The 23,113-nt window shown below is 34.9% G+C and overlaps 2 protein-coding genes across 2 annotated transcripts; both read left to right on the plus strand.

Annotated features, from left to right (window-relative positions):
• On the plus strand, positions 1-7,693 carry LOC105337924 (serine/threonine-protein phosphatase PP1-beta catalytic subunit). Its single transcript, XM_011442862.4, has 8 exons — positions 1-122; positions 988-1,119; positions 1,436-1,666; positions 2,296-2,400; positions 2,829-2,900; positions 4,366-4,517; positions 5,863-5,997; positions 7,521-7,693. Exons 1-8 carry the CDS (start codon positions 71-73, stop codon positions 7,623-7,625), a joined length of 984 nt encoding a protein of 327 aa, XP_011441164.1. The 5' UTR covers positions 1-70; the 3' UTR covers positions 7,626-7,693.
• Positions 7,694-11,936: 4,243 nt separating this feature from the next.
• Positions 11,937-12,662, plus strand: LOC136276101 (uncharacterized). The gene has a single exon (XM_066087068.1). It carries the CDS (start codon positions 11,937-11,939, stop codon positions 12,660-12,662), a length of 726 nt encoding a protein of 241 aa, XP_065943140.1.
• The last annotated feature ends 10,451 nt before the right edge of the window (positions 12,663-23,113 follow it).

A 23,113-nucleotide genomic window follows, 5' to 3' on the forward strand; every position in this document is an offset into this window, starting at 1 on the left:
AGCATGCACAATTTTGGTGTAGATCGGCATACGCCCCTTTTGGCAACGAATGACGTCACGCTAGCCGAAAATGGCGGACACGGAGTTGAATGTTGACAGCATCATCTCCCGACTTTTGGAAGGTATGTGGCCATCATTTGATTGATTTGAGAATATCTAATGCTTTAATGAATAAAAGGAGATGTATTGTTATTATTAAAAGTATAACCGCAGGCTTTGCCACACAACTTTGTGAAGAAAATTTATATTGTAAACAAAACTCAACAAACTTCTTCCGGTTGCAAATATTTCCCATATAACGAGCAAGACATGTGAACATGAAAATTAAGCGCTCGTGCTCTACAGAGAAATAAAGAACTAGTCCATATTTGTAGAATGATTTTTTTCTTATAAATATCCTTAGAATCTGGAGTGAAAAGGAATACTATCTGGTTTGATCTATGGTGGGGTATCTGTTGATCTAGGGATGACATTCCACATTCTTCATGCTTGCAATTTCACCTTCTATACATGAATTGTCGCTGATTTCGCAATGTATTGAGATAAACATAATCCGAAGTTTGTAAATAAGTGAGAAAAAATCATTCCTATTAATAAGATGTAAATTACTTTTGTGCCTTTTTATAAAGAAATCTTTGAAGGGGTTGCTGTACAGAAGAATGTTATCACACATGTTCAACCTAACATCAACACCACCCTGAAGGTCTCCACTGTGGATTCAAACGCACATAAAATTCTTATCTTTCAGTTATGCTATTTCCTACAATATTAATTATTTTTATGAAATGACCAGACATTTTTGTTCACTCTCAAGAAGTGGTCACACAGAGTTGTCCTGATCCACCTCTCTACTTAAACCCCCATGTTTTGATTCTGGTTACCATGTTAAAGTTAAAGTGACAGTAACAATGTTCTGACTTAACTATGATTTAATTGTTAATTTGACTGAAATACTGTACTGATAGATATGTTTTATTTTTATGCCAGTGAGGGGATGTAGGCCCGGTAAGATAGTTCAGATGACAGATGCTGAAGTAAGAGGCCTGTGTCTGAAGTCCCGAGAAATCTTTCTAAGTCAACCCATTCTCCTGGAGCTGGAAGCTCCCCTCAAAATCTGTGGTAAGTACTGGTATACATACGATATGACTGAGAATAACAGTCAGAGAAAACAAACCTTACAGTAACTTACAATGGTGATGGCAGGTTATGCCTTTGATCATCATTCATTGTTGTTACTATTGTTTTGATTTGAAACAATTGAAAGCAGAATATGGCTGCAGCAACAAGTTTCAAGATTGAAGATATTCTGTACTAAAATGACAAAACAACTGTTTTATTGTTTTCATACTGAAAAGGTCTATATACTATACCAGACAGTTCCCTTTAAGCATAAAAGAGGCAGCCATTTGTCAATTTTTTGCCTCTTGGTTTTCAGGTGATATTCATGGACAGTACACGGATCTCCTTCGACTATTTGAGTACGGAGGGTTCCCCCCGGAGTCCAACTACCTGTTCCTCGGGGACTATGTGGACCGGGGGAAGCAGTCCCTGGAAACCATTTGTCTTCTTCTAGCCTACAAGATCAAATACCCGGAAAATTTCTTCCTTTTGCGAGGCAACCATGAAAATGCCAGTATAAACAGAATATACGGCTTTTATGATGAATGTGAGTGTCTTGATACTTTTACACATATCTTTCACTATTTTATATATGCATATTCTTCAACATTTAAGAGTGGCACAGTTTCATTCATCAAGATCAACTAATATTGATAGGCATGGGCATTAGAACTGGTTCTGTTTGACATATATTATGCTGTGTTGTGGTTGAATACAAACATTTACATGTACTGTACATAGCCCTATTTACATATACACCTACCGGTATCAGTACACAGCTCTGTAGTTAGGGTCAGTCTCAGCAGGGCAGATTAGCTTCTAGGATTGATCCCTGCTGCAGTGCCTTATACTCACAGCAAACAAAATTTGGGACATAGAGGAATCATCATGTCTTTTTCTTCTGTCTGTCAGTCGAATAATTCATTTGTCCATACCATTTTCATGTCGGATTCTATCATCATTCTTTTAAAGAAAAGAAACATCAAAGTGCTTTTTTGGCACAGAAGTTGCTCATGGCCTGAGTGAGTCATACCACTATTTTTATAGCAGTGATCTGGGAAGCTTAATCTTGAAGGCCTCATCATTAATCCTATGCTGTGAAACATGTTTTTACATTAATAATGAGATTATATCATATGATTCTGAACAATGATGGATGTTTTCTTTATATTTCAGGTAAAAGAAGATTTAATGTGAAGTTGTGGAAAACTTTTACAGACTGTTTTAATTGTTTACCCATTGCAGCTATCATAGATGAAAAAATATTTTGTTGTCATGGAGGTAAGAATTTGTTTTACTGAGGGCGAGACTTGCAGATTTTTTATGTGTTTGTGAATAAATAATCACATTTTGAAAAAATAAGAGAAAGATATTTACCAGCTTGTGACTTCAGTGCTGACTACATTATAAGCTCCTTAGGTGATATTTGCCAATGAGGCTGGTCCCGTAATAGTGGCCAGCAGGTTTAAAAACATGTATTGACAACTGGTCACTGCCATTCCAGGGCTGACAAGGGCAATCTTAAGTATTCTGCAATGGTCCAAGATCTTCGAAAAAAGATTCTGCCGAATATTTTAAAGTGTTTTATATTAGAAAAATATTTATGTAAACAGACTGTCAGACAAATCCGAAAATCAAAAAATTGTCTATCACATGGAAGTATAAAGTATGTTGGTGTAGGATAAAAGTAACCATTGTTTTCTGTGTAGGTTTGTCTCCAGACCTCCAGTCCATGGAACAGATCAGAAGGATTATGAGACCCACAGATGTCCCAGACACAGGTAAGACGATCAATGCTGTCTCAGGATCAGTATAGACACACCTACTACTCCCAGACACAGGTAAGACGATCAATGCTGTCTCAGGGTCGGTATGGACACACCCACTACTCCCAGACACAGGTAAGACGATCAATGCTGTCTCAGGGTCGATATAGACACACCTACTACTCCCAGACACAGGTAAGACGATCAATGCTGTCTCAGGGTCGGTATGGACACACCCACTACTCCCAGACACAGGTAAGACGATCAATGCTGTCTCAGGGTCGGTATGGACACACCCACTACTCCCAGACACAGGTAAGACGATCACTGCTGTCTCAGGGTCGGTATGGACACACCCACTACTCCCAGACACAGGTAAGACGATCAATGCTGTCTCAGGGTCGATATAGACACACCCACTACTCCCAGACACAGGTAAGATGATCAATGCTGTCTCAGGGTCAGTATAGACACACCAACTACTCCCAGACACAGGTAAGATGATCAATGCTGTCTCAGGGTGGATATAGACACACCCACTACTCCCAGACACAGGTAAGACGATCAATGCTGTCTCAGGGTCGATATAGACACACCCACTACTCCCAGACACAGGTAAGACAATCAATGCTGTCTCAGGGTTGGTATAGACACACCCACTACTCCCAGACACAGGTTAGACAATGCTGTCTCAGGGTCAGTATAGACACACCCACTACTCCCAGACACAGGTAAGACGATCAATGCTGTCTCAGGGTCGATATAGACACACCCACTACTCCAAGACACAGGTAAGACGATCAATGCTGTCTCAGGGTCGATATAGACACACCCACTACTCCAAGACACAGGTAAGACGATCAATGCTGTCTCAGGGTCAGTATAGACACACCCACTACTCCCAGACACAGGTAAGACGATCACTGCTGTCTCAGGGTCGGTATGGACACACCCACTACTCCCAGACACAGGTAAGATGATCAATGCTGTCACAGGGTCGGTATGGACACACCCAGTATTCTCTTAGAGGATGTGGGACCTTAACAAAAAATTACACCAACCCATGTACGAAATCTAAGAAGCTCTTATCTGCAAGTACAGCACATGATTTAAAAGAACTTCCATTTAAAAAATGTTTTACTGTACATAATTTATTAACTATACTATTCAGGAAATGTAAAAAAAAAAATAGTAAAATAAAAATGATAAAATCTGACCTTAAAAAAAGTTAAGTGAATAGATATTTAGCTCTTGGCTATACAATTTAGGACTGTAAACTCAGGTTTGATATTTGACAAGTTAAATTATTAATATATCTTTTCACAAAATTGATATAAATCTCAATTCTATTATTCTAGATACTGTGCTTTTGTAGCTGTGATAAACCTTACTGTACAGTTGACCAAGCCAAGCTCCAATGTTGCTATGAATTGATGACTGAATCTGTTGTACACATACCATAATAATTTCTTTTTTTCAGGTCTACTGTGTGATCTTCTGTGGTCTGACCCAGACAAAGAGGTGCAGGGGTGGGGAGAAAATGACCGGGGGGTGTCCTTCACGTTTGGTGCAGATGTTGTTAGCAAATTCTTAAATCGTCACGATCTAGATCTAATATGTAGAGCTCATCAGGTGAGTGCCCTCTGCCGGCTCTAACAGTGTTGTCAATTGTAATGAACAAGAGTGATCTCAGGCCTCTCAATCCTCTATAATTGGGGCCGATATTCAGCCCCATTCCCAACGTGAAAAAGGCATCTTTTTTTCCCAAAATTGAGTTTGCTTTTCCCAAATTGAGATTGCCTAATATTAGTAATGTAACTCAATTATTTATTCTTAATATATATCTTGTATATTCAGCAGTCATAAAAGAACTGTGAAGATGTGCAACACTACCACTTGTAAACTGTTTCTTGTGATCGGTAACTTAGCCAGAATTTCCTCAGACAGAGACCGTGTAATTTTAAAAACGATGTTTAATACTTTGAATCCTGATATTACAGTTTGTTAATAGGCTGTTAGTAGTTTATAATTCTGCAATAAATGTTAAAATTATTATAAAACTGTTTATCTGAACCGATCCTCTACTAAACAGTAGTAAGTGGGTTGAAGGGTTGGACTAATACCCCAAACACAGAGAAGTACAGAGACTAATTTTATAAATACTGTCATTATGCTAACACAATCAAAAAAAAATTATCTATAAAAGGTATAAATACAAAGATAGATTAAATTTTACATTAATACAAATAAGATAACTTTTTCAAAAATTCTAAAAAAAACTGTTTCATTATTTTCTTTGCCATTTAACATATAGCTAGTAATTACACAAAAACCTTTGGGGAAATTTTACATCTTCAGTAACAAACTGTATCATTACTGTGAATTAACTTTTTTTCTTTCTCATTATTATACACACATGTTCCCAGTTTAAAAATGATTTTAAAAAAATTAACCTTTAAAAAATCCTATCAATATACCCTAGTTTTTGTTCTGGGCACTTTACATTAAGCAAGGAAAAAAATTCCCAATTTCTATCAAAACGTCGCATTTTCCCCAATCTATTGGCTCCGGCCCCGGTACCAAAAATGGGTGTGAGAGGCCTGATTGTCCCTTTTATTTCACTGTTGTGTTCTATAACTAGATTCTTTTTATGCTTCAAATTCTGCAGCTTTTACATATGATTACACATCAATTAAAAAAAAAAATACTGAACTGTTGTTAACTGTGTCGATGAATGATTGTAATTTTGAATTGTATATGGTATATTTCTTATTAGGTTTGATTATATAAAAGTCTCTTTAACTTTAACATCTGAATGACATGTAGCTCTGTTTTTTTGGTCATTGATGCACTGTTATTTTTATCAAACAAAAGAAAAATTCATTTAAAGACCTTTGTGCTATTTATAACTGACTATTTCTTACATTACAGAACAAAATTCAAGTGAACTATAGAAAAATATGACTTTTGCTTACAGGTTGTAGAAGATGGCTACGAATTCTTTGCCAAGAGACAGTTAGTCACATTATTTTCAGCTCCAAATTACTGTGGGGAATTTGATAATGCAGGAGGAATGATGTCAGTAGATGAAACACTCATGTGCTCATTTCAGGTAAGAGAACTAGAATCTACAGTCAGTTATCTACAATCAATTATCTACGGTCAGTTATCTACAGTCAGTTATCTACAATCAGTTATTTACAGTCAGTTATCTACAATCAGTTATTTACAGTCAGTTATCTACAATCAATTATCTACAGTCAATTATCTATGGTCAGTTATCTACGGTCAGTTATCTACAGTCAGCTATCTACAGTCAATTATCTACAGTCAGTTATCTACAATCAATTATCTACAGTCAATTATCTACAATCAGTTATCTACAGTCAATTATCTACAATCAGCTATCTACAATCAATTATCTACAGTCAATTATCTACAATCAGTTATCTACAGTCAATTATCTACGGTCAGTTATCTACAGTCAATTATCTACAGTCAGTTATCTACAGTCAGTTATCTACAGTCAATTATCTACAGTCAGTTATCTACAATCAGTTATCTAAAGTCAATTATCTACGGTCAGTTATCTATGGTCAATTATCTACAGTCAGTTATCTACAGTCAATTATCTACAGTCAGTTATCTACAGTCAGTTATCTACAGTCAATTATATACAGTCAGTTATCTACAGTCAGTTATCTACAATCAGTTATCTAAAGTCAATTATCCACGGTCAGTTATCTACGGTCAGTTATCTACAGTCAATTATCTACAGTCAGTTATCTATGGTCATTTATCTACGGTCAATTATCTACGGTCAGTTATCTACGGTCAGTTATCTACGGTCAGTTATCTACAGTCAGCTATCTACAGTCAGTTATCTATAATCAGTTATCTACAGTCAATTATCTACAATTAGTTATCTACAGTCAGCTATCTACAGTCAGTTATCTACAATCAGTTATCTACAGTCAATTATCTACAGTCAATTATCTACAATTAGTTATCTACAGTCAATTATCTACAATCAGTTGTCTACTGTCATCTGCAGTTAGTTATCCAAAGTCAGACATCTGCAGTTAGTTATCCAAAGTCAGTTATCTACAGTCAGTTATCTACAATCAGTTATCTACAGGTTTTTTTTATCTTCAGTTAGTTATCAACAGTCATATATTTATAGTTAGTTATCTACAGTCAGTTATTTATAGTTAGTTATCGGCGGTCAGTTATTTATAGTTAGTTATCTACAGTCTGTTATCCACAGTTAAATACCTGAACATTGTAAATGTCTTGTGTATTGAGTACTGGGTTAATTGTTACAATGAGACAACAATCAGTCAAAGAAGGATGTTTGAAGAGAGGGTTAAAAGTAGAAATGGGAACTTCAGGATCTGTAGATCTGTAGAAGTTTAACTGTACATTCAGATCGATTATAAGGTTTAATTGTAAGTTTTCTCAGCTGTGAAATGTTTTTATCTCTATCAAATAATATTCTGTTTTTGTTGTTTAAATCTTGCGTACGTTTTGTTTTTGTCTCATTGTTTTGTTACTTGGATATATTTGCTAGTCAGAGACTTGTTTGATGTAGTTGTTTTATTGGTTTGAACAAAAGTTTTATTTGTTTTTCACTAGATTTTAAAGCCTTCGGAAAAGAAAGCCAAGTACCAGTACGGAGGGCTAAACTCAGGGCGACCAGTGACGCCCCCTAGGGGCCCCCAGCAACCACAGAAAAAATGAAAAAAGAGAAAACAATGAAACAAAATTTAAATCACCACAAGAGTAAAAAAAAAAACCAAAAAAAAAAACTCCAGGGGTAACATTTAACAAGGAATCAATTAATTGAACATATCACAAGTTGTCCAGTATATAGGTGTGTGCTGGAATTAGACAGAGTATAAACTGCTCGTTAGATATATATAGATATTCAGACATTGATGACCCGTAGAATGCTGGGCTATGTTCCTGAGCCCCCAGGATAAACCCCCAGGATGCAATGGAGGGAAATCCTGTCACTTGGAAACCCATTCCATGGAGAAACCACCATTAACCATAGTTTTAATTTGTTTATTTTTATTTTTAATGTTGACATTTAGGTATTGGTTTTAACTGTGTAGAAATGAAACGCCCACTCAGAGGATTTTTGAACTGTTGCTTCATGTACTGATCATCGACCACAATAAGACACGTCTCTTGTTAAGAGTTCTGAACTTTGAAACAAGCTGAACTGTGATAACATGTTTTATATCAGCAAAAGGAATCTGTTACCTGGACCTTTTTGTGTGACCCTCATTTGAATTTAAATGATAAATAAGACGTCTGATGTAAATTATTTTGTAAAGTCCCTGGCAATAGGTGCAGCCTTAATGTAAAGCATGAGGAAGGGATTGTGAATGGCACAGACCTTGTTGGTTCAGTCAGCCTTGTATTTATTATTATTATCTGCCTTTTGTTTGTATCTGGACATTTCTGTTTGGTGTATGTTCTCTTTTCTGTAGTATGTCCCCTGCTGTAATATTTTTGGGCTTGACAATGCAATGAAAGATCAATCTAGATCTGTCCACACGTCCTTATTGTTATTCAATTACAAACAATACATGTCTACTGTACAAATTAAGCCTGATTTGTGTCATATTGAAGAGAAACCTATTGTATTTGATTGTAATATAAGCTGTATGATATAGAACCGTTTTATTAATCCCTTCAGAAGTTCAGGTTGTACGGCTGTGTTATGTGATGCGATTACAATACTTACATCAGCACACCTGTGTCGTCACCATGTTTCTCTATGTTGGGTACTGTGTTGTTCTCTCTGTGTTCATTCTCTGTTCATTCTGTGTGTGCTCCTCTGTATACTGAAGGTCTATGCAACCATCTGCTGCAATAAGCAACTAACAGTTAGCAAACCTTGTATCTGATAAAGGACTGAGATATTATAATGAGTAATAACTGTGTCTTGTCACATTTCTATGTCGGTATGAATTTGATTGATGTAAGTATAGAATCATGACCTTCTGTGTGTGTTGGTATAAAATAAAGAGATCTGCTGTTGACTAGGATAGCCAAATATTTATACATATATCTGGTTTGTTGTTTTTAAGACATGTCACCATAAACTTCAACATTATTGCATATTAAACTATTTCTGTAATTTGACTGTGTTGTGGTAATTTTCTAATACTGTGTAAATATTCAAGGCTTACATGATGCCGTTTTCGTGCAGGGTTAATCAAATAATGTGATAATGTGGAAAAAAGTTTGTTTTATTGATTTGGGTTATTTTATTCTTACCTTACCAAATTAAAATTCGTGTTATAAGAAGTCCGTGAATGAATGCCGGATCGATCGTAACGCAACCGACCATTACTCGACCAATTAATAAAACTCGAGCAGCAGTAGAGGAGCAATCGAAAATACTATGGTTATAACTTTGGTCGTCTTTAATCTGCCCATCTTTGCTAGCTAAGGGTTTCTGATCCGTTCCTTCTTTTCCATGGAGCTGGCTGGTAGCACAAAAAAAACCCAATAACGCATGGACGCGTTTTTCTATTGTTTTTCTCTCTTTTAAGGTAGTACAAAACAGAAAAGCTAAGATTTTCCAATAGTTCAATTTTTCTGACATTCTGTTATTTAGAATGAAATCTATATAGATATGTGAAATAAAACAAAATAAAACCTCAACCTTACACAATATTCCCCTATTTAGCCTCAAACCTCAACCTCAAACACATCTGTTTCCTGGCATTGTGTAGTATGTAACACCTGCAACTACTCAACTGTACTTTACGACCTACTAGATTCGGCCGACAGTAACACATACTCAGTATTATCATCAAACCAGAGTTATGCTAGCGCGTCGGATTCTCTGATGTCTAGCCCTGGTCATCCACAAGCCGCATCATCACCAAAGCCAAACAAACCAAAGGCCTCACCATCAAAACGACAGCAGAGTTCACTCAGAATACTCATTATCAATTTTCAGAGTATTAAAAACAAACGTAACGACCTGCAAGTTTTATTGGAATCTACAAGACCAGACGTCATACTTGGAACTGAAAGTTGGCTATCTGACAAGATTCATAGTAAGGAGATCTTCCCAGATTCCCTAGGTTTTAACATCATTCGTAGGGATAGAAAAGGAGACCCGCATGGAGGGGTGATCATATCAGCACGACATGACCTTGGCCTCACACAGAGTTTTTGTAGCGACAAAACAGAACTAATTTCAGGAAACATCAAAATAGGACCTAGGAAATCAATATCGCTCAACTGCTTCTATAGACCACCAAATAAACAAGACCTAGAATATATAGATACAGCAGTGGCAGAAATAAAAAACCTACGAGAGAAAAATAAGAACAATATTTTCCTATTAGGAGGTGACTTTAATCTTCCGGACATTGATTGGACCTCATATGATACCCACAGCAATCAGGTACCAACACAGGTCAATCAAGCTTTCATCAGGATGACCGCAGACCTGAGCGTCCAACAATTAGTGAACAAACCAACAAGAGGAGAGAACACTTTGGACCTTATGTTTACATCCCATCCAGGTCACCTTGAGAGATGTAAGACACTACCTCCAATCGGAAACAGCGACCACGACATCGTACTATTAGACCTAGCAGCTAAAGCAACAAGACCTAAACCTACTAGTAGAACCATCAACCTCTGGAAAAAAGCCAAAATGGAGGGAATTAACAAAATCCTTACTGATAACTTCACTGAATTTCAAACCACCAACTTCAGTGATATCAACGCAATGTGGAATAAATTCAAGAGCATCATCATGAAAGCAATGACCACATACGTACCAACTAAACAGACCAAGGAGAGATACAGCCACCCTTGGATGAACACACAGTTACGTAAAACTAGCAACAGCAAACAGCGCACATACACCAAAGCTTAAAGATCTAAAAACACTAAAGACTGGAAGCGCTACAAATTCTTCAAGGCAAAACTACAGAAAGAATCTAGGATTGCTCATGGAAAATACATGGAAGACATCATAAGCACAGATCATAAGGAGCAACCGAAACGATTTTGGTCCTACATTAAGAGCAGGAAACAAGAATCCACAGGCATTGTTACACTCAAAGACAAAGATGGACTTCTCCACAGCGATACACTAACTAAAGCTTCTATCTTAAACCATCAGTTCCAATCTGTCTACACCAAAGAAGACAAACATAACATGCCACACATAGGACCAAGTCCATTCCCAACTATGGACAACATCAGAGTCAGCCAGGCGGGAGTTTACAAGCTACTCCGTGGACTTAGACCATTCAAAGCCACTGGGCCTGATGAAATCCCAGCCTATATGCTCAAAGAAGCAGCTGGACACATATCACCATATCTGACCATAATTTACCAGAAAGCTTTGGACTTTGGAATTATTCCTGACGACTGGCGAGCTGCCAACATTGTCCCAGTCTTCAAAAAAGGAGAAAAACACAAAGCTTCTAATTATCGGCCAGTCTCATTGACTTCAATCTGGTGCAAACTATTGAAACATATTGTCCACAGCACCATCATGGATCACTTTGACCGCCACCGGATCCTTTGTGACAATCAACATGGTTTCAGATCCAAAAGATCGTGTGTAACACAACTACTGATAACATTAGACGAAATTGGAAAGAATTTAGACCAAGGAGAACAGACAGACATCATCCTGCTTGATTTCTCCAAAGCCTTTGACAAAGTGCCCCACAAGAGACTCCTCCAAAAATGGACTATTACGGAATACGTGGAGTAACACTCAAATGGATACAAGACTTCCTAAGCAAGAGAACACAATCCGTATTGCTTGAAGGGCATAAGTCTGGCCCCCTAGACGTCATCTCAGGGGTGCCTCAGGGAACAGTCATCGGTCCCCTATTATTTCTGGCTTACATTAATGACCTGCCACAATCAACATCCTCTGAGGCAAGGTTATTTGCAGACGATTGCCTAGTTTATAGGAAAATAAAGAATGTGAAGGATAGCAAGACACTTCAAGACGACCTTAACAAACTCCAAGAGTGGGAATCACGATGGCAGATGAATTTCCATCCTGAGAAGTGCATCGTGATACGGATTACCAACAAAGGAAACCCACTGATAAGGAACTACCAACTACATGGTCACACACTAGATGCAGTCGAGCATGGGAAATACCTGGGAGTCACCATAAACCATGACCTACAGTGGAAGACACATATCAACCAGACAGTAGGCAAAGCATCAAGGACACTAGGCTTTCTGAGAAGGAACCTAGGACGGTGTAAACCAGAAGTCAAAGCCAACGCCTACATCACCATGGTCAGACCAACCCTGGAATACGCCTCCACTGTATGGGACCCTTATCAAGATAACCTTGAAAAAGACCTAGAACAAGTACAGAGAAGGGCAGCTAGTGTCGTGTACAATGAATACCAAGACGTATCCCCAGGCTGTGTCAGCTCCTTAATGGATAGACTAAAATGGGAGCCTCTTAAAGATCGCCGCTGCAAAGACCGACTCACCATGGCATACAAGATCCGCAATAGATTGGTGGATATTGACCCCTCCAATTATTACAAACCCGGAGATTCAAGGACCAGAGGAGGCCACCGCATATACCAACAGCGCACTCTAAAAGATCAATACAGGTACTCCTTCTTCCCAAGATCAACCAGGGAATGGAACACTCTACCGGAAAAAGCCACAACAGCAGCTACACTAGAAGAGTTCAAGGCCAGCCTTACCATCCTGCCAGAGGCTCTGACAGGAGCTTCACACACCTAGAACTCCTTTGACCCCAGATGAACATAGTTTTATTTGTAAATAATTTTCTTGTAAATAGTTTCATTAAGTGAGGAGGCAAGGCCTCATGATTTAACGAGCAAGAGTCATTTATACACTCAAGAAGAGTCCGACTCTGTATTGAAAGAAGAAGAAGAAGAAACCTCGCTACCATTTTAATCTCCTTTCAGTGGAGTGTCAAATAACATGGTCATCGTTAGAACTTCCTATGCGAATAAGGTACATTTTAAGACATTACAAATGTTTGTTCTGCTATTTTTTGGTTACTTACAAACACTGAAATAAATTCGAACAGGTAACTTAAGGTTATTTCTGATGTAATGTATAATGTAAAAATAGCACTTGGAAATAATCTTTTAAGACGAAACACTCAACGGTGTCAAAATAAAGATTGTCTGGTTCAAATTTGAATAGAATTTAGCTGTATGATTGTCATGACCCCTTAATCAAACTATATAGAAATAATGCTTGACTGTTAGGTTTTAGATCATTTGAGGTTTAAGTGTATTCGACGGAGGCGAACATTGATAAAAATCCTAAACGAGGTCATCATATTTGACCTTTTGATATGACCTTGAAATTTGATGGACATAAAGTGTGAACACTGCTGATGTGTTTGGTCATTACAATGAACAGAACACAAGTTAACACATTTTTAAGGCAAAATGCACAAAATACATGTGAACTCCATTTAAAGGGGCATATGGTCACGATTTTGGTTCAAAATTATTTTTCCGATTTTAATACTTACAATGCTTCAGAAAAGCATTTTAAATAGTCAACCGAAATTTGAGTGTCATTTGTTGAGTTACAGAGCTTGAAATTCTTCGTTATGCAAACAAAGCGTTTGTTTACACTTTGAACGTTGAAGTTAAACCTAAAACGAATGTATTAAACGTTAAGAACTGTTTATCTATGCTTAAAATAAATAAAAAGATAGACAAATAAGCTGGAAAAGGATTTTTTACTTGTATATTGAACCTATGTAAACAAAAACAGGGCACGAGCCTTGTTTACATGACAAAGAATTGTGAGCCCTGTATCTTTCTTCTAACTCTACGAATGACTCTCAAATTTTATTTTATCGTTAGAAATGCATTTCTAAAGCATTGTAAATAGTAAACACATAAAAATAGAATTTGACCAAAATCGTGACCATGCCCCTTTAAATGTAGGTTTCGAAATCATCAAAATACGCTGTACGTCAATTTGTTTCTGCCTTAAGTAATTGATGGGTATAATTTACATGTATATAATTTTCTTAAGATAATGGATTAAGATTTAACTTTTACACAATATTAAACCATTATTTTGTGTTTTTGAAAAAAAGTTTCAAATAATTAACTTCACGGGTGTTTTGTACTACTCTAATGTGACCATCAGGCAGAACTTTATCTTCGTTATTCTCTTACAGTTCATGAATACGTCTCTTCGTTTCATGGAACTTTAGGACAAGTGTACGCAATCAATCTGATTGAAGGGTTTTGTGTAAATAGTCGGTCTCTGGCGGAGCTTTAAAATGCAAGAGGAAATAGTAAACACTAAACACGGCCCCTCTTCTGTGATATCGACATAATGATCTGGGCTAACAGGTGCACGTACAACCGAAGTCTGCTAGAAAGTTCAATAGATTGTGACGATTTAAGCATTTAGATCACGTCCTTTTGCAAGACGTTAATTTTTTGTATGTTATTTTCATTTTGGTTCTAAGACCGTCTTGAAGATGATCGCATATTTGGTTACCAAAAAATTAAAGCAAATGCAGAGTAGATAAACAGAATGTTCCCCAGTCTGAAGTAGATGACCCCTACACGATTTTGATTTTATTTCTTTTCGAAAAATTAGAGCCCCAAAACCGCTGCCTGTGTGATGTAAGGGATATACTTTTTCTTCAAACTAAAGATTGTTCCATTTTAAAATACCCACCCAAGCCTTTGTTTTCTGCAGAAGTATAAGGTCTTTTTAATATAAATTTAAACTATATGATATGTTTCAATGTTCAAAATACACCCATTTCTACACGGGGGGAAGCTTCTATGGATTATGTGTGTGTTCCTCATGACATCCCACACGCGGGATAAAGAACAAGAGGCCCATGGGCCACATCGCTCACATGAGGAACAATGTACAATAATACATGTGGATCTTGTATAAATAAAATCCATTTTCCCCTTGGATATTCTTATGTTTATTATCATTAGTCCCTTTTCTAAGAGGATGATTTTATAGTCATATTATATGTTGAGTATTGCAGTTCTCAAAAAGATCCTTAACAATTGTTTATATATGGGATATAAAGCTACATCAAACTCTGAACCTTCTTGTGAGGCCGAAGAATTGTTCTGGAGCCAAAGTCTTAACAATTATAAAGAATCATCTGGCTGATTAGTTTCTGAGAAGAAGATTTTTAAAGATTTACTCTATATTCCTATGTAAAACTTTAACACCCCCCAATGTGGCCCCACCCTACCCCCAGGGATCATGATTTTCACAACTTTGAATCTAAACTACCTGAGGATACTTTCACACAAGTCTCAGCTTTCCTGGCTGATTAGTTTCTGAGAAGGAGATTTTTAAAGATTTACTCTATATATTCCAATGTTAAACTTCGACCCCCCATTGTGCCCCACCCTATCCCCAGGGGTCATGATTTTCACAACTTTAAATCTACACTACCTGAGGATGCTTCCACACAAGTTTCAGCTTTTTTACAAAAATCTGTACTCCAGTTGTGAGAACAAATTACATGATGTTGATATTAGTACAATAGTTGATAAGACAAAGGTTAACTTATTAGACAATGATATGTCATGTAAATTAGAGGGTATTATCACTAGAGAGGAAGCCCTTGCTGCTTTGAAGGGAATACAAAATGATAAAAGCCCTGGTACTGATGGCTTCTCTGCAGAATTTTTTAAATTTTTTTGGAAGGATATTGGCCACTTTTTGATTAGATCATTAAATTTTGGATTTAGTTAAGGGGAATTATCTATAACTCAAAAACAAGGTATAATATCAATACAACCAAAAGGAAATAAGCCAAGAGAATACCTGAGTAACTGGCGCCCTATATCTTTACTTAATGTTACATATAAGATAGCATCAGCATGCATTGCAAACAGAATAAAAACAGTCTTAAACTTTTTAATTCATGATAATCAGAAGGGCTTCCTCAAAGATAGGTTTATTGGAGAAAATACTAGGCTTATATATGATGCTCTTCACATCACTAAAGAAGAACAAATTCCAGGAATGATTTTACTTATTGACTTCGAAAAAGCTTTTGACTCCATATCTTGGAGATTTATGTATGATACGTTAAGATTTTTTAATTTTGGTCATGAACTCATCAAATGGATATCAGTATTATATAATAAGGCAAAATTATGCGTTATCCAGAATGGGATCTTCTCAGAATTTTTTGAAATTGGAAGGGGTTGTCGACAGGGTGACCCTGTTTCTCCATATCTTTTTAACCTGTGTGTCGAAATCATGGGACACATGATTCGACAAAATATAAATATTAAAGGTATTAAAATAGGAAAAGAAAAAATTTGTTTACAACAGTATGCTGATGACACAGTTTTGTTTTTAGATGGATCAGAAAAATCTCTCAAGTCTGCTCTCGACCTACTCTTCCAGTTTTCAAAATTTTCAGGGCTTAAGCCTAATATTAACAAAACTAAAGCAATCTGGATAGGATCCATGATTAACAGTCAAGTTTTGCTTTGTCAAAATACTGGGCTCCAGTGGACATATGAACCTTTTACAGTTTTAGGTGTAACTTATACAGCTAATCTGGAAAACATGGAACATCTGAACTTTAATGAGAAATTTAATCTGGTACAAAAAAAAATAACACAATGGTCAAAAAGAAACATCTCTCCTATTGGCAAAATTAAAGTTGTGAAAAGCTTATTCTTATCCAAGTTTACCCATTTATTTACAGTGTTACCTAAACCAAACTCTCAGTGGATTAAAAAATTAGAGCAAGTTTTCTAGAGATATATCTGGGGTAATAAAATTGATAAAGTATCTAGGAAAACTTTACAGTTGGACTATGATAAAGGGGGATGTAGAATGGTTCATATTGATACATACATAAAATCTCTTAAAGTTACTTAGATAAGAAGGCTTCTTCACTCTAATTCGGAATGGTCCATGTTTTTCAATGAAGTAATTAATTGTAACACTGCTCATCTCATACAATTTGGATCACAGTATTCTAAACAAAAAGCTAATTCAACAACAAATCTATTTTGGAAAGAAACTCTGTCTTACTTTGCTGATTTTTTGGATTCTATAGAGCCAAAATGTGAACATGATATATTATTAGAACCTTTGTGGTTTAATGAGAAGATCAGTGTGCAAAATAACTATATTTTTTATAAGTCTTTATATGAAAAGGGTTTTTATATTTTATATGATCTGCTGGATAAGCAGGGGAATTTTATTAGTTATGAACAAATAACCAATGATTACCTAGTTAAGCTACCATTTACTAAATACGAAGGCTTAAAAAAGGCTATATTAAGCTCCTGGCCCAGTATCAGGCAATTTTCACATGAATTAGTAGTGAAACCGTACCAGTTAGAATCTATAAAAATTCTGTGTAAAGATAAAAAAGGCTCAAGAACATTATATGACTTTTTTATTTCAAAACTACAGCATAGGCCAATATGTGAATCTAAGTGGGAAATTGACTTAAATCTTGAACCAGACTTTAATTGGAACCACATATATCTCAACTCTAAGTTAATCACAAAAGATACAGAACTGGTATGGTTTAATTACAGAATAACTCATAGAATTTTAGGTATAAATAAATTTTTGTATCTTTCTAAGATAAAAAACAATAACTTATGTGCAATATGTATGTTAGAACCTGAAACTTTTAAGCACTTATTCTACCAATGCCCATTAATCTTGAATCTCTGGACAAAATTGTCAGACTATATTTTTAATAGATCTGGCAAGAGAATAACATTTGATATCCAGAGTGTACTATTAGGTAATCCAGATATGGATCATGTAGTTAATTTGATTATTATATTGGTAAAAAAAATTATTTTTCAAAGGTCGAGAAAAGATATAAAGATATGTTTTGAAATGTTAATGTCCTCTTTACAAACCTATTACAATACTGAAAGGAAACTATTTACTACTGTAGACTTTACTAAGAGATGGTCACCATGGAGTTGTCTCTTTCCAGTATAAATATTTAATTAACACATCAATGATGATGTAGATATTAATCTTCTTCTTTTTCTTTAGATAATTTGTACTGTATGTATCCTGAAATATATATAGGTGTATACAAATACACTGTACCAACTTGCTGTGTGTGAGAGTCTGTGAGAAAGGGGTGTTCTGTCTGTCTGTCTATATACTATAAAAATTTGAAAAAAAAAAGTTTCAGCTTTCCTGGCTGATTAGTTTCTGGGAAGAAGATTTTTTAAGATTTACTCTATATATTCCTATGTAAAACTCCGACCCCCATTGTGGCTCCACCCTACCCCCAGGGATCATGATTTTCACAACTTTGAATTAACTTTACCTAAAGATGCTTCCATACAAGTTTCAGCTTTCCTGGCTGATTAGTTTCTGAGAAGAAGATTTTTAAAGATTTACTCTAAATATTCCTTTGTAAAACTTCGACCCCCATTGTGGCCCCACCCTACCCCAGGGGTCATGATTTTCACAACTTTGAATTAACACTACCTGGTTATACTTCCTCACAAGTTTCAGCTTTCCTGGTTGATTAGTTTCCTGGAAGAAATTTTTAAAGATTTACTCTATATATTCCTATGTAAAACTTTGACCCCCCATTGTGGCCCCACTCTACCCCCCCCAGGGATCATGATTTTTAAAACTTTGAATTAACTTTACCTAAGGATGCTTCGACACAACTTTCATCTTTCCTGGTAGATTAGTTTCTGAGTTGATTAGTTTCTGAGAAGAAGATTTTTAAAGATTTACTCTATATATTCCTATGTAAAACTTCGACCCCCCATTGTGGCCCCATCCTACCCCCGGGGGTCATGATTTTCACAACTTTGAATTTACTCTACCTTAGAATGCTTCCACACAAGTTTCAGCTTTCCTGGCTTTATGGTTCTTGAGAAGCAGAATTTTGAAAATTTCTTAAAATTTTTCATTAATTTCTAATTATCTCTCTTTGAAAAAGGGTGTGGCCGTTAATTTTCTTTAAAACTTTGAATCCCTTTTGCCTAAGGATGATTAGTGCCAAGTTTGGTTGAAATTGGCTTAGTAGTTCTTGAGAAGATGTTGAAAATGTGAAAAGTTTACGGACAGACAGACAGACAGACGGACGGACGAAAGACAAAATATTAACATTTTCAAATCGAGAACATATATTACCTACAAATTACAAGCTTGAACCGTATGTTGTATCTAAGTTATCAAAACATGAGAGATCAGTTTTTGCCCAGTTCTGATGTGGAACTCAATCGAATCTCATTGAAACTGGACGTTTCCGTAATGAACGAATATGTGACCATCTTTGTATACTGTTCAGAACAGTGTATTGATGACGAAAAATATTTTCTTTTATAATGCACTTTGTATAAAATCTGAGACAGAAATATCTCCACATTTTTAGTTCAAAACACTTTGATTATAGTTAAAATGTATTTGTTTCATTTATCAATGATTACCCATTACAAACAGCCAAATTTATAAACTCTCCTTACCATCTCAAGAAAAGTATTCAAAACTAAATGTGTTCAAACATTGTATAACAGAATCGCAATTTGTCAATGTTCAGAAGTTAACATAATATTAATTTGAAATCATGCATGCATACAGTTACAATTGTATTAAGTGACTTGTAGGTCTAGGGAGCCGGGTGCATATTATTAATTTTCATATATTTTGTATTACAAATGTATGCATAATGTCACTATAATAACAATTACTTACTTACTATTAATGATAATATAAAGCAAGCTGCATCATCTCTTATAACTAGCAAACATTTATAGGCGTCGTGATTATATGTTGGTGAAGGCCAGATACCAGGGTACAACGAACTACAATCAAGACTTTTTTCATTTATTTTGTTAAAGTAGGAAAAACTGGGTAAACTTTTTTGTGTCGTTTAATTAAACTGTCTGTAGTGTATATTATGAAAATAAAACCCCGAACTATCATTTATCTTCCAATTGAAACTACTCCAATCTTGCAAGAAAAAGTTTGATCTCAAGTTCTGGCAACACAAATATCCTGTCTGAGTATCTGTGTCAGGTGACAATTCAAGTCCAATTTTAATCTTTTATAAAATTCACATGACTTAGAATTTGAGTCAAACCTGCTGTTAACACAGCGAACAGCAAATCAGCTTTGTAAATCTGGGAGCCAAACGGTAAGACTTGCATACATCGTGGCATTTTAGAAATACGAAAAGCCTCGAAATCTTTCCGTTTTTTTTAATGCATGTCGATTAATTTAGAAGTGAATTGCAACCTGTAATATTAAACAAAGAACCTATGGGTGTTTAAGCTAACATGATAAGTTTTTCGATGAAAATTTTTACAATGATAGAACAACAATTGAAGAGTTAAGTGAGATTTGTATCACTTGAATAGAGCTAGGTAGGCCTATTAGGTTAGCCGCCAACTGTCCTGCCATGCGTTAACCTTTTTGTTACTCTTACTTTTTATGAGAATATTTATTTGGTTTGAATTTGAGAAGTAGCTTAATGCTTCGAAAGCTACAGATTTTGCCTCATACCATAATAGAAAATTTTGTTGGGTCAGATATTTTTTGGGATACGACTATACTTTATAAACTGATCATTTTTTCAGTTCTTTTACGTTACTCAGTTTTGTTAAAAAGTTCATGGAAATACATATGCACGGAATCTAATATGATATGCCTAGAGTAAGGAAAAAAATTGGACTGTATCTTGAATGTTTCTCTCAATGTCCCCATAGACGGAAGTTGATATTTATGATTGAAGATTTTTCTTATCAAAAGAATATAAACACTCATACAATCACAAATTTAGAAGGATGTCCGCAATTTGCAATTTATACATATTTTTTTTCAAAGTGCGTTTAGTATTTCAATGATAAAATATAACGCAATTTGAAATTTTTTTTTCTCAATGCGTCAACTTGGTCCCAACGTACTTAGAACATTTTTTTCGAATAGCGTTATTGCCCAAAATGCACTTTAAAAATTCAAATAATGACTTTGAATTTCGTGATAGCTTTCTTTCATTTGTACAAAAAACCTGAATATATTGTTTACATAACCTAGTATTGATGATTACTACACGTTTAAGTATTTAACCAATATGATTTATATCTTTATGTACACAAATAAAAAAATCCTGGTTATATTTTGTTGTTATGATTTAACTCTACATTGTCATCAAATTTGCAGGGCCGAGCCCGATTGTATATTTATTGGAATATGCAAATTCCTTTGAAGGAAACGTGAATCAAATATCATTAAAATTTTTCAACTTTACATGTATTAAATACATATTTCAAAACACGAAAATAATGTAACATTCTAACCAATAATATTTCATAAAGGTTTTACCATATAACAACCTCTAAGCATGTCTAAGGAGCATTGTAATGAGACTCAACACTTAAACTTGTTTAATTAGTTTGAAGCCTAATTTACACAATCGGATAATTCAGATATAACTTGCCCCAAAAATCAAACTGTATAAATAGGAAAAATGAAGTCAGATGGAGCCAGGTAGAATAAAGGCATGTTCTTTTCTGTATGGATTGTAAGAAAGTATTGACCAAATATTAACAAGATCAGAAAGATTGATCTGAATACAGTGCAATTAAAAAGTTGATTTTCCCAAACGTTTGCAGTGGATGAGTCTCGATTTATCAAGTACAAATTATTTTCTGTTATAATAGTGGCAAGACAGAAAAAAATGAAATGCACATGATTCAGAAATGCTTAATATATATATATATGGATAATACCATTGTTCTAAAATATTAGATTTGTAAAATATTAGATAGGTAGTAAGTCATCTTCTAATATTATATTATGATTATAAAGAAGGAAATATGAATTAATTACATTTCTGACAATCACCGAATGTAAACGCTACACAGGAGTCAGATGTGAAATCACAAAATGATAATAATAATATTGATAATAATGATAAGGCAGATATTACAAATCAGACCGTGTAAATAGGCTGTAATGTATCTATGATTCAAACAGGTAAATAACTTATTTCACAAAATTGTGTTTAATATGTGCTGATTACTGAAGTTATCTTTCAGTTTTCCCCAATTTACAATTAAATTAAAAAAAAAGATACTAGAAATACGACATCATAAATAGAAACAAATGACTTAGAGTACACAAAGCGAAAGTTTAACATGCGCTTAAAAAATTGTATATTAATTTTGAATTATTTATAGAGATTTAGGCTTTTTTATGAAATTATTCAGACTTCACGGAACATTCATTGCCTCTTATGACAAAAGCTCACAATGGGATGAAAATTACACTATTTTAGATGATCAGCACAGTGTTAGTCAATTACTAGACTATCTATAACGGAAGCAATTAGGTCCCAGATCTAAATATCAACATTATTAAGTACGTGATTTTTACGTTTGTAAATTCCTTTAAAAGGGATCTTTTATTTGGTAAAAACCCTTGAAAAAAATCAAAGGAATGATTGACCTTAAAAATGAATACAATCATTTACCACATTTAAGGGTGTTGTTTACTCAGGGTTTGAGTTCTCAAATTCCGATAGTTATAAAGCTCAATGTAATGAGTAAAATTTGTTCTAAACACAAAAAGTATATATGAAATGAATAATTATTGACAAAACATTCAATAGTTTTACATTATTATGGAATTAGGCTCAAACAAAAATTGACTTTTAGCCAAACCATATCTCAAAATTTTGATCATTGACCTCATATAAATTTTATGGCAACAAAATAAGGTCAATATAAGTAGTTCAATATCATAAATGTGTTTGTATTATCATCATTCAATTTTTTGTAAAATTGGATCAAATATGGGTAGGGATTTGAAAACTGATAGAGAAAATTCGGACTGAATTATTTTTTAAAATTGCTGCTGGAATCTTAATGCTGTGTACTTATCTAGTGCCACTACCATTCATAAACTGTATCTTATTTTTTAAAGTGTTTAATTATTTGTAATATTTTTATAATTAAGAAAATCTCAATCATAGTATAAAATTTTATGGGATTTTTCTTGATTTTTCAATATATATTTAATGGCTATTAACTCAAAAAGTAGGCCATTGACCTACTTTTCTGAAAGTGAAAAATAACAATACAAGCAAAGGTCTATAACACACAATAGATGGTTTTCCATTATCATCAGTGGATTTTTTTTTCATTCTGAGTAAACGTCATCCTTAACCTTTTTACTAGAAATCT

This window comes from Magallana gigas, chromosome 6 (genome assembly GCF_963853765.1).
Source record: "Magallana gigas chromosome 6, xbMagGiga1.1, whole genome shotgun sequence".
Taxonomy (NCBI): Eukaryota; Metazoa; Mollusca; class Bivalvia; order Ostreida; family Ostreidae; genus Magallana; species Magallana gigas.

Coding starts and splice junctions, on each gene's coding strand:
- LOC136276101 (XM_066087068.1), top strand. CDS start 11,937: ATGAATTTCCATCCTGAGAAGTGCATCGTGATACGGATTACCAACAAA.
- LOC105337924 (XM_011442862.4), top strand. CDS start 71: ATGGCGGACACGGAGTTGAATGTTGACAGCATCATCTCCCGACTTTTG. Junction 123..987: donor CATCTCCCGACTTTTGGAAG/GTATGTGGCCAT, acceptor TTTTTATGCCAG/TGAGGGGATGTAGGCCCGGT. Junction 4,518..5,862: donor TAATATGTAGAGCTCATCAG/GTGAGTGCCCTC, acceptor TTTTGCTTACAG/GTTGTAGAAGATGGCTACGA.